Source organism: Sarcophilus harrisii, chromosome 2, assembly GCF_902635505.1.
Source record: "Sarcophilus harrisii chromosome 2, mSarHar1.11, whole genome shotgun sequence".
In the NCBI taxonomy this organism is placed as follows: domain Eukaryota; kingdom Metazoa; phylum Chordata; class Mammalia; order Dasyuromorphia; family Dasyuridae; genus Sarcophilus; species Sarcophilus harrisii.
The window spans coordinates 130627454-130640150 of record NC_045427.1 but is presented as its reverse complement, the minus strand read 5'-3'; the positions used below and the strand labels follow the sequence as shown (position 1 = coordinate 130640150).

At 36.4% G+C, this 12697-nt stretch overlaps 1 protein-coding gene across 7 annotated transcripts in view; it reads right to left on the bottom strand.

Moving 5' to 3' along the window:
* Positions 1 to 12697, bottom strand: part of CSGALNACT1 (chondroitin sulfate N-acetylgalactosaminyltransferase 1) — a 384927-nt gene that overhangs the window by 20870 nt on the left and 351360 nt on the right. For all 7 annotated transcript variants that reach the window (XM_031950808.1, XM_031950813.1, XM_031950810.1 and 4 more), the window contains 2 exons: positions 1872 to 2050; positions 721 to 815 (listed from right to left, as the gene is read on the bottom strand). In XM_031950808.1, coding sequence (XP_031806668.1) covers positions 721 to 815; positions 1872 to 2050 — 274 coding nt within the window. The remainder of the gene's footprint in view (positions 1 to 720; positions 816 to 1871; positions 2051 to 12697) is intronic.

Below are 12697 nucleotides of genomic sequence, written 5' to 3'. Positions count from 1 at the left end.
AGTTTGGTATAGGGGATATGACACATAGACAAATATATAAAATCATATGATAAATATAATGTAGAAAAGAACAGCTGCTAATCACACCTCCCCCACTTCTGAGGACTCATCATATTAATAATGGATTTAGTGCAGACTCTCTACCAGCTCAGCAGATTGCAGCTCAACAATCAGCCCAAGAGAGCCATCAGCCTGAGCCTCCCTCGTAATAGCAATGGCAGGGATGTACCAACATGCCTGGCAAGGGATTGCTAATCTCTATATATAACATATCCTTCAAAATTCATCTCCTCCAAGAATTCCTTCCCTGATAATAATGGTAACAATACAGCAGTGATGTTAGTTGTTCACCTCTTCCCAATTTATAGAGCAATTTGCTTGCATCAATTCTGAGCAGCAGGGAATGCAAACATTGTTATCCCTATTTAACAGATAAGAAAATTAAAAGAGAGACTAAAACCACATGGTTTTATGAAGTAAGATGTCCTGAATACATGTAAGGGTTTGGGGGATGGTTTTTAATTATTCTTTTCCTTCAAGTTCCATAAGCACTTTCAACAAGCAAACTCTTTAGATGTAGAAACAAAGACATTTGAGTCAATAAAAACTGAGAAAAGGAAGCAAATCAACTAGTTTGCAGAGTCAAGTATCCCATGAATCTAAATAGTTCTTCAAATGAATGGACTGTTACATATATACTTCAAAGAATGAATTACTCACCAGTTGTTGCTCTAAGGGTGGAACTGAATCATGATGACCATATATTATTCCAGGATTATACTGGCTGAAAAGGACTGGATAGAACACCTTTTTCCCTACAAATCAGAAAACAAACATTTTCTTAATTTCCCATGCAGGTCTTGTGCATTAGGCGATGGGGGCCAGTCCAAGACCCAGCCATGAAACTGAGCTCAGCTCCCCTGTTACTTCTGGCAGCACAGGTGGCTCAGCCTAGAAGGACTCATGCTCTGGGGTGAGGAAGTTAATTGGCTTTATTGGTGCCTTGGACCCTTTATCATTGTCAAAGACTAGCCAATGAGCTGAAAGTGCCACCCATTCAGTAGGATTAAAAGAAGCAATAATCACCCCATGAGTAATTTTTTCCCTTTCTGCCAAGCATCTGGGGACTCTCAGATCACAGGGCTAGTTTTAAGTTAAGTTTAGTAATCAATCCATTGTATTTTTTTTTTTGTAAGGGACAAATTATTTCAAGAAATTTGTTTTTAGTTTAGTTTTAAAGGATCTGATCCATGTAAAGTAACAATTTCCTTGAAACATAACCTAAAGACAAAAATATAAAGAAAATGAATTTTTAGTACTATTAGAAGGGATTTTTATGTGTTTAGGTTCATTGGAGAGGCCAGAGGTTCTAGGATTGAGAAGCCTTTGTTACCCAGTGGCCAACTAGATGGTGCTGAGCCTAGAGTTTAAGAAGACCTGAATTCAAATTCAGCATTAGACACTTACTAGCTCTGTGATCCCAGCAAGGCACTTAATCTCTGTTTGCCTCATCTGTAAAATGGGAATAATAATAGTACTTATCTTCCAGGATTGTTGTAAGGATAAAATGGGATAATTTTAAGTACTTAGCACAGTGCCTGGTACATAGGAAATGCTATATAAATGTTAGTTATTATCATTATACTACCTTTGTCATTTTCTACTGCCCCTACTGTCATAAGGACAAAGGCACCCATTAAAGGCTATGTTTCATCATCATAGCATAAATCCCTCAATTCTACGCCACATGTGTCACTAGAAGGGTCTGGGGACCTCATGTACAGTATGTAGGATGATTTTTACAGGCTCATCCCCACATAAAAGCATAGAATCTCTGCTTCAAGAGGACAAGCCTTTGGGGGAAGCCATACCTGGCTGTGTGTTCAGTCTACATGTGTTGAGGAATTCCGAGGTAAAGTAGATATCGACATCACAGAAAAAGAGAAGAACGTTGCTTCCTTTCCAAACTCGGGCACCAACATCGAGTCCCTTGCCTCTTGAGAACTCACCACTCAGCTGGATAAATGTAAAATTTCTGAAGTTGGCAGCCCTGTATGAACACACAAAATAATTTGAGAATGAAAAAACTCCATCCAATTGCCAAATTTCCTGGATGAACAGTAAAACTTTTAGAAAAGGGGATTTTGTGTGTCTTGTGGAGATGGCAAGGGAATAATGTCATTCAGTGATAATCTACTGGACTTAATGTTATGTTTCCTTATTAAGTCTGGGAGCCCTAAGTCAATCCAGGCATCTCTGGAATGACTGCTAACTCACTAAAATGTTCTCTTAATTTAAAAAGTATTATGCCCAGTTTATTTTATATGTCTATTTATTTCTTATTGTTCTGGCATTTGTCCTGCACTGTCCATGTCATGTTGACATTCCTGAACCAACATCATTTTTGGAGAAAAACCCAACCACTTCAGATGAAGGCAATGTACCTCTCGCTGAGCTTATATCGATCATCAGCGACCTCACGTATCCAAAGGCAACATAATCTCATCAAGGGGACCCCAAGTGTAAATACAAAGTTATTGTCTATCCTCCAAATTCCCCCTCTTAGGACACTTTCAATAGAAGCAGTTTTAAACAGCAAGGGTTTCCCATGACAAATGTCAGACAATAAATATTGTTCTTAAATATTCTTTCCAACACCCTTCGGTCAGCCATATGCACATCTTCCCATACTTGCTCCAGATCACTGATGGGATAGTTTTCTAAAATGTAGTAGAACTTAGGCAGGAGCTCAGAGAAAAAAAACCATAAAAGAGTGCTTCTTGGGTGTTAGACATTGTGTTCAATGGTATAGATAGGTAAGCAGGGGAGAAGTGATTGGGAAACAAAAGTTGTTTTAAGACACAGGTCTCCTTCCCTAAAGGAAACCAAAATCTATCTAATTGTAAGATAAGGTATAAAAAACACTACAAGTTAAAAAAAATAATTCAGAGGTTAAATAATTTGAAACAACATGATAAAACATAGATTCTTAAAACACAAAATGTCAAAAATGGAAGAAACCATAGAACATCCAATCTAATTCTTCATTTTAAGGATGAAGAAATTAAGATCCAGCAAGTTTTAAATGACTTATGCAAATATCTATATAACAAGTGGTACAAATATGTATTGTGCATTTAAAAGAAGGAACACTCATAAATCAATACTTATGGTATAAACCTAAAAATGGGGGGGGGGGTAAAGAGGGGAGGCCACTGAATTGGTTGATTAATTATACCACCCTACTTACAGTGATAAAATGATAAACCTCAATGCATACGTTAACCTAGTAAGAACACATCTCAATCAGTCAAAGACTTTAGATTAAGCATACAAAGTCCATAATCAATTTAGATATCTCTGAAATATTAATTCAGATGAACTGGATTAATGCTATACAGGAAGTATATTCATATTGGTTGAGGAAACTTGGCAATATAGCAGAAAAGCAAAGTGGAACTATTTCAGCCAATTCCTGAGAAGGAACTACTTCAGGGTGGGGTAGAATGTGCTTAGGTCTTGGTCTTTTTGTTCCCCCCTTCCCCACTGATCAGACTTTTCCTTCTCAGAGGATTTGTACTTCTTATCAATGACCTAAGAACATCTAAAAGGCAGTAGTTTCTGATGATATTGTCAGCATCAGGATTTCAGAATAGACAATGCCATGTGGATGGGATGATTTAAGAATTGTTACAAGGAGAGGGTAGCTAGGTCGTGCATTAGATAGAGCACCAGTCCTGAAGTCAGGAGGACCTGAGTTCAAATCTGACTTCAAACAGGTAATACTTCCTAGCTGTGTGATTCTGGGCAAGTCATTTACAATTGTCTCAGCAACAACAACAGCAAAAAAGAATTGTACAAGACAATGAGTTATGAGTAACTCATAAAGGAGAGCTGTGAGTTATACCTTTGCCACATTTGATCTCTAAGCTTGAGACTACTTTCCTTGTCCTCTGTATGTACTTGTGGGAAAGTGTGTCTGTCACAGACTTTTGGAGGGATGTTTTATACCAACTGTACCTTCTAACACCTCCAGATTCAATTGCAAAGCCTTTAGTATCTATTTTTTCTGAATATACATTAAAAATTTTATAATTATTGAATCCAAATTATATTTTAATATTATTGCTTGACGGAAATTTTTTGCAATCAGTCAATTATTGTGTTTATATTCTATGCATTAAGTTAGGCAGTGGAGATACAAAATCCAAAGTGAAACTTCAGCCCCCTGCCCTCAAAACATTTATAATCTAGCAAAGGAAAACACAATGTTTATTTGAAGTAAAGTCAAAAATTAATACAAAATAATTTTAAGAAAAGGCAACAGCAGACAGGAGGAAAGTGAAATTCAGGAAAAGCTTTAAGCAGAAATTCAAGCTCAGCCTTAAACAAAGACTGGGATCTTAAGAAGAAAAAGTGGGAAGGAACAGCCAACACAAAGTCTAAAGATAAAAAATGGAGCCTTGGATATGAGGAACAATAAGATCAGTTTGGTTGGACAATAGTGCATGTTAAGGGGAACAACATAAGATAATATCAGAAAGGTTGGATAAGCCAAATTTTCAAAGGCTTTACCATTATATATGATCCTAGAGGCAACAGGGAGTCACTGGATTTTACAAGGCAAAATGACATAAGTGAATTTAAGTGTTTTAGGAAAATCATTTTATGGATAGGAACTAGAAAAGCCAAAGTAAGGAGACCAAACGAAGTTATACCAAGCACAGATGAGGTGATGAGGGCCTAATTAATTGGTGGCTGTGTGAATTTAAAATGGGAGATGTCATGAAGATACCACAGAAAGAAGCTGACCTTAAATTTATATGTGAATAACTGAAAGAATGGTAGTGCCTTCAACAGAAGCAGTGATGTCTGAAAGAGGAATGGGTTTTGGGAGAATGAGTTTTGTTTTGGACATGTTGAGTATTGAAGCTGTTTAATGTATTTTGGGGAGGAGTCATATAATTTAATATCATCTATTTATGTCAAGTGATCAATATGATAATTCTATTCCCTCTTTGTCTTATGAACCATACACAGGTCTCTTCAACAGAGATAATAGGGTAGGTCCATTAGAACTACAAGGCCTGCTTAAGCCGTCTCCCTAAAAAATGGCATGTATTGTATTAGTTATTCTAACATGATTGTGTTGGTGGTATATTTCAAATAGAGAACATTTTCCTATGTGGATAAAAAAAAATTCTAGAATTCTCATTATACTTGGGACTATTATGTATTTCTGTAAGATATTAAAAATCAAAAATGTCAAACTAAATCAATATATTAGTCAATACAATTGGGTCGGGCAGTAGATTTGGAATCAGGAGACTCATCTTCATGATTTCAAATCTAGCCTTGGATGCTATTGTACTAGTATGCATCATGGGCAAATCACTTAATTCTTTTTGCCTCAGTTTCCTCATCAGTAAAATGAGGTAGAAAAGGAAATGGCAAATCACTGCAGTATCTTTGCCAAGAAAACCTCAAAATACGATTCCATAAAGCTGGAAATGACTAAAATAACTAAACAATAACAACAGGTAATGTAAATATAATGATGGTATCAATAGCAGTTGTATACCTGTGACTTCATTGACATAAGCAAACTTACTCTACTGATTTAGAGTGGCAACTACTGCAATTTATAACTATAGCAAGTTGCCTAAGGTAGTGAGAGATTAAATAATTTGTTTAAGATCACATAAATCAATATGTAATAGACCAGATCTTAATCTATGTCTTCTTGGACTCCAACAGGTAGGTTGGAGTTAGGTCAACCTGGAGACAATGTTAAATTTTTCAGTGTGAGCATTTACACCTTGAAAATCGACAAATCCTAAAAATCAGGCTTGATTTATTATTCTTTTAATTGACTAGAATTAATAAAGTGATGAAGAAAATGTCAACAAATCAGATTAAACAAAAGTATGTTGTACTTTTTTGGAGAGCAGGTTGTTAAACATTTATTAGCACACCACTGGCAACATCCTACTTCTTCTGCTTGGTCACTTCTTATTTTTCCAGCACAAAATGCAATTCAATTAAAAATCCACACAGTCTGTTGGGAAGAGCCATCAGATACTCCAAATGAAAAATGGGTAAAAAGCAAATATATGATGATCTGAAATAGACAACAACTATAAACATATCACTGGACAAAAACTGAACTGGGTAAAGTATCACATTGCATTTTGGAAGAAGTTCTTAAAACTTCAGAGTATTTATACTGATAACTAATGGAGCAAACTGCAGGGAATTAGAAGAGTATTATCTTCTTTGTTATATTGTTTATTTCTATGAATTTGAATATAAAGCCCTAAATTTCTGTCAGGTGTATTCATACACATTTAATTTACTGACTAAGGAAATTCCTTCAAATTTTCTTCTTTTGAATGCTGATTTTTAATTCTCTTCTCTTCTGAAATAGATCTAGAGGATGGAGACTTCCATTGCAAGGAGTCATTTTTAGGAAAAACATGACTTTCTAAAAGCTATTGCTTCAGAAGACTTCATCTTGCTAATTGACTTGATTTTCTTAGCAACACAAGAACAAAATTGACAAAGGATCTTGTTTATTCTGGTAAAGGTTTATCCTCATAAATCAGGAAACTATTTTTAAATATATTAATATAGCACGTCATACAGTTATTCTGAATAACTGCAGCTTTTTCTTTTTAACCCTAGATAGGAGCCAATATTATACACAAAGCATTGTCATTAACCTCTACAATGCCCATTACAAGAATCACTGCTAAGTTTTGCCTATGGAGGAATTGAAAATCTATGAAGAATTTCAGTTCACTTATTAGTTTTAAATACTGGTATTAAAAAATTAATATATTTCTTCTTCAGGAGGAAGGGAGAATAGGATTTGACTTAATTTTCATTTAGATCTAGTAAAGGCTCCTTAAATTCTAAATGAAGTTAACAGTATTGTATGTAAATCATCAAAAAATTGCAAACCTGATTAAGCCTCAGTGTTCATTCAGGAATGTATCACCTTCTCTACTCATTAGAAAAGAGCTGAAAGCTTACTGTTGTTCTTATCAGTATGTTTCATAGGAAAGTTTCATGCTAAAATACTTTTAATTTTTAAAAATTAACTGATCCTTAGAATAGGTTGAATGTTCTATCTCCCTCACTCCCTCCTTCCATGCTTTCCTCCCTCTCCTTCTCTCTCCCTCTCCTCTTTCTCTCCTCTCTCTCCTTCTCTGTCTCTGTCTGTCTGTCTGTCTCTCTCTCTCTCTCTCTCTCTCTCTCTCTCTCTCTCACACACACACACACACACACACACACACACACACACCCTACAGGATATTTCCACTTTGCTTGATGCCCTGGAAGCTCACTTGTTTTGTCAATTCAAATTCAGTATTTCTAAAACTTGAACTCATCACCTCCTCCTCTCTCTAGCAAATGAAAGAAAAGGGGGGGGAGCTGGGGAGAAGTGAGAGTTTCTTCTCCAATTTTGTTATTTCCATCAATGTTTTATATCTTAAAAGAAATTTGTATAGAGCAGTTAGGGGTGTTTAACCTTTTTTTATTTCTTCATGGATTCCTCTGACAATCTGGAGAAACCTATGGATTCAATTTTCAGAATCATGTTTTTAAATAAGAGAAAGAAATGTCAAATTTTGGTTAGAGGTTATTGAAAATAAAGATGTGGGTTTTTTCCTATCCAAGCTATCCATAGACTTTGAAAGGATTTGTGGTAAAGATTGCTGTTGCAGGACTGCAGTTTGGATGAGATGATTTCTAAAGTCTCTTTTAGCTCCTGGGTTCAATTATTATTATTGCTTAATGCCTGAGGGTCCCAGGGTTTCTAGCCCAACTCTGCAGTAACAGGGAACTTAGTAAGGTTTTTTTATTGTTTATTTTATTTTGTTACTATCACCCCCATTTTTGTTTAATAATATAACAAGGCAAAGGCAAACACATATATGTGGATGATAGGTACTGCATACAAGTTAGGGCATGGAGTGGTTTAGGGTTGAATGACAAGAGTGTATTTGTGAGTGGACTGAGAATAAGGGAGAGAAACTATGGAAGATTCATGACTGCTCCACTCTGAGCTAGTGTAGCTCCAGCAGCTTCTAAAATCGAGTTAGAAAAGAAATACATCTTGTTATCCTGTCAAGAACCACGGCAAATGGACAGAGGGTATCCGAGAGGATGGAATACAAGCTTTAACTAATTAGAATTCACCATTCAAGCTCAATACCCTTACTACCTTTTCATTCTCTCTGTGGTCATAGATTGGGAAAAAAAATTTAAAGGAAAGAAAACTGGGAAGATTATTCTCTTTTTGGCAGGAACAAGCAAATCAATCTCCATAAGCAAGTGCCGATGAGACCCACAGTGCAGGAGTAATCAATCATTCAACAAGTATTTACTAGTATATGCTATGTGCCAGAGACTATATGCCTAGTCAATGGGGATGCAAAAGTAAGAGTTTTTGCTCTCAAGGAGATTATCTGTTGCAGAGAGAAACAGGATACATACATACATACATATAATGGATACAAAGTGACTGGGGAAATCACTCTAGCAATGGAAAGGGGATGAGAAAAAGTCTAATGTAGAAAAGTGTTGCCTGAGGTGAGTCCTGAAGGAGATTAGGGGTTCTAAAGTGAGGATGGAGGTTCCCCATTCTAGGCATAAGTGACAGAGAATATAAAGGTAAAATGGAGCGTCACAGATAAGGAATATTAAAAAGACCAGCTTGGCTGGACAATGGAAAGCAAGAAGGAGAGTAATGTATGTATCATAAGGCTTGAAACTCAGTTAGAGACAGGTTGTAAAGAGCTTGAAAGTACTAAATAAAGGAGATTACATTTGATCCTAGAACTAAAATGGAGTCATTAGAATTTATTGAAAAGGACTGTCTCATTTTCAGGCTCATGTGTTAGTTAAGATAATGAGATTTAGAGCTGGATAGGTCTTTGAGGTCATCTACAGCAGATCTAGTTTGCAGATATGGAAACTGAGGCCTTGGAGTTCTGTCCAAGTTCATACAAGTTATAAGTAGCAAGGGCAGAATTCAAATCCAGACCTTATAACTACACTCATATAAACCACACTGGGGGGTTATGAGGTATTGATTTAGTATGGAAAGAGATAACAGATAGAAGCAACCTAATCCCAATATGTCTCTGAGAAAGAAAATAAAGCTCACTTATGATGGTTTTCCTAGTTAGAAGGGAGATAAAAGAAATAATCCATGTGATACAGCTAGATGATAGTGCAGTTGGTGGATTCAAAACTTATTGTATGTTCAGACACAAAGATTAGTGATGAATGGCACTATTAAGCTTTACTTAATATTTAAAAAAAGAAACAACCTTATTGAACATTGATTGTATACAATGCACTCTGCTAAGTAGCAGATAGTAGGGTTTTTGGAGTGGAGAGGTCCAGAAAGGTAAGAGAGAAATACAAATGAGCAATCTATTCTTTACATTTAGTTTACAGTTTAGGAGGAATTAGAAAAGCAGAGTAATGACTTAGTACAAGACAGAACATGACACGGGCCATAATGAAAGCATGAGGCAAAGCTTCTTGAAGAACAGAACATCAGAATTGTCCTTGAACTACCTTGGGAGGGAGGCATAGTATTTCTCATAAATAATAGTCAATCCAACATTTTAACCGATTGATTAAGAATAGCATTGTGTTTCTCTTTCATAATCTGGGTGAAGTGCCACAAGAAAAGGTTTATTACATTTGTAGACTCAAAAGATGTTAAAAAAAAAAAAAGAAGACTAAATGAATACTTCAGGTTTGTTATAGATAACTCACATCCAGGCATAGATGGTATGTTTATCTATTTTGCTGAGGACATAAACATGGGAGGGATAAGTAACATCCAGAATGAAGAATCAGTATTAAAAAGACATTGACAAATTACATTGGGCTAAATCTATTAAGATGATGTTTCATTGAGATAAATATAAAATCTGATGCTTGGATTAAAAAAAAAAGTTTCTCCAACAGTATGGGAGAGATGTGATCAGACCATCATAAAGTCATAGGTTTTGAACAGGGGGGAACTTTAGAGATACATATGCACTAATACCTTAATTTTATGAGTAAGGAAATTATCAAAACCAAAAATTTAGGTGAATTAACCAATTTAAAACCAATACAATTAGCAGAATAGGCATCTGAAACTATGTCTGGTGAGTACAAGTCCAGCACTTTTCCAACTATAATACATGGTTTCCATGTGAAACAGTTCTGGGCTTTTTTAAATGAGCTATAAATTTAATGGAACAAGTGAGCGATATGACACAGTAGTAAAAAAAAAAGGCTAATATGATTTATTTGGGGTTTTTTCATTTGGATATGTGAATTCATCAGGGTAAACAAACCTCTCTAGTAATGGGAACACCCTCCACATAGATCAAAAACTTCTTTTAATCCTATAGACTTAGAGTTGCCAGGGACACTGAGAGATTTGTCTTTGATTATACAGCTATTTTGACAGAGGCAGGTCTTACCAGCTCTTCCTGACTCCAAGGCTTACCAGAAGGCAAGCTCTCCACTGAACCACTTCCTCTCTTAATATGATCTTTGGCTACTACTGTAAACGAAGTAGAGTGTTCAGAATGAAAGAGGCAATGGTCTTGCTTAACTCTGCACTAATCATACTATATCTAAAATATTAAGCTGTATTCTAGATGCCACATCTAAAGGTTATGCTCTATTTTAGATGCCACATTTAAAAAGGAACACTGACAACCAAGAGTACATTCTGATGAGGGATAACAGGATGATGAAGTCACCTGAAATGATGCCCTACTAGAATCATTTCTATTTGAAGGATTGTCATTTGGAAGAGGAATGAGCCTTATTTTGCAGAACTATGGGCGGAGAACAGACACTAAGTCATTTTTGACCCAAAATAAGGAAAATGGGTAACATTCCAAACTGGAATGTTCTGCTTTCAGCTCCCCTCCCACCCCCTGCCTTCCCAAGAGATGTTTTAAGTAGAAGCTTTAGCAGGGGTCCTCAAACTACGCCCGGTCCACTGGCCAGATGCAGCAGCTAAGGACATTTATCCCCCTCACCCAGGGCTATGAAGTTTCTTTATTTAAAGGTCCACAAAACAAAGTTTTTGTTTTTATTATAGTCTGGCCCTCCAACAGTCTGAAGGACAGAGAACTGACCCCCTGTTTAAAAAGTTTGAGGATCCCTGCTTAAGGCCTCTTGACCAGGATACCATAAGGGGACTCCTGTTTAGCTACAGGTTGTACTAAAGGATCTTGTAAGAATCTCTTCCAAGTCTGATTTTCTTTCCTCCATTTTACAGATAATGAAACTGATTTTCAGAGAGGAGAAATAATTTCCTATTGCTGCAAAGCTAAGTGGTAAAAATGGGATTCGAACTCAGTCTGCTGTCTATCAAATCTGTTGTTTTTTTCCCATTATGACAAAAACAAGAGATTGTGGTATTTCAGTGGCTGAAGAGATAGCTTTCTGTTGGGTCATCACTTGAGTGGTCTTGAAGCATCCGTCTATGGCAAATATAATGGATGAGGGAAAGTATTCTAGTTGGAGGCAGTGGCAAGAGACTACACAAACCTCCATTTTAAGGAAAGTTCCCAGGCCAGATATATACATTCTGATATTCCTCTCTGAGTTCCACTTTTTAGGGTTCCTTCTCCATCAAGCCTCAGTGTTGGAATCCTTCTTTGTCACTCCCAACTACGCCACAGCTTTCCCATCCTAAATCCTTGTGATCTCCCCATCCCCCATTAGAATGTAAGTTCTTTGAGAATGAGACTTTATTTCTGCTTGTATTTGGATTCCCAATATTTAGCACACTGTCTGGCACTGAGAACACAAAAATGAATAGTTCATGGCTCCTCCCCATCTAGCTTAAAATTCTCATTTTGGCAATAGTGCTTTTACAGGCATTTTTTAAGTTACTAGTTATTCTAAATCATTCATTGTGCATCTTGGGAATTTGTTTCAAATCATTGTAATAATGTCTTTGGGGGATGTTTTTGGTGCTGTGGACATAGTTTTGAGTAAGGGCACACTCTAGAACAGGTACTTGACTCATCTCTACTTTTCCCCAGCTGAATGAGCAGAGTACTTTATACTTAGGAGACAACTGACAGATGAAGAGGCAAGTGCCCCTCTGCCATTGCAGAGTTACATCTGCCATTCCAGAGTTTACACACCTAGGATTGATCTTTTTTGGTACAATGATAAGGATGGAGAAGGGCTCCTGGCTATCAGGGGATTCTCTCTAAAGGACAGAACTGATCATGTCACTTGCTACTGTCTATTCAATAAATTCCACTAACTTCTTGTTACTTTTAAGATCTCTTTCTTAGGCTTTTAAAGCCCTTCGCAATCCACCCCTTTCTATATTCCCAATATTGTTATATTTTAACACCCTCCTTAAACTCTTATGTTTAAGACACACTATGCTATTTTTGCTGTTCTTTGAAAACAATACTCTATCATCTGATTCTGCACCTTTTCATTGATTATTCCCTCACTCCCACCACACCTGGCTTCTCTTCATACCTCAGCCAAAATCTAAGCTTCTATAAGAAGCATTTCCCATTCTGTCCAATCTCTCTCCACTGGAACTTTTTCTCAGATATATCCTCCAATTAAATTTTATATGAATTGTATGTAAGAGCTATTTCCATATTGTCTGCAACTAGAATGTGAGATCCTT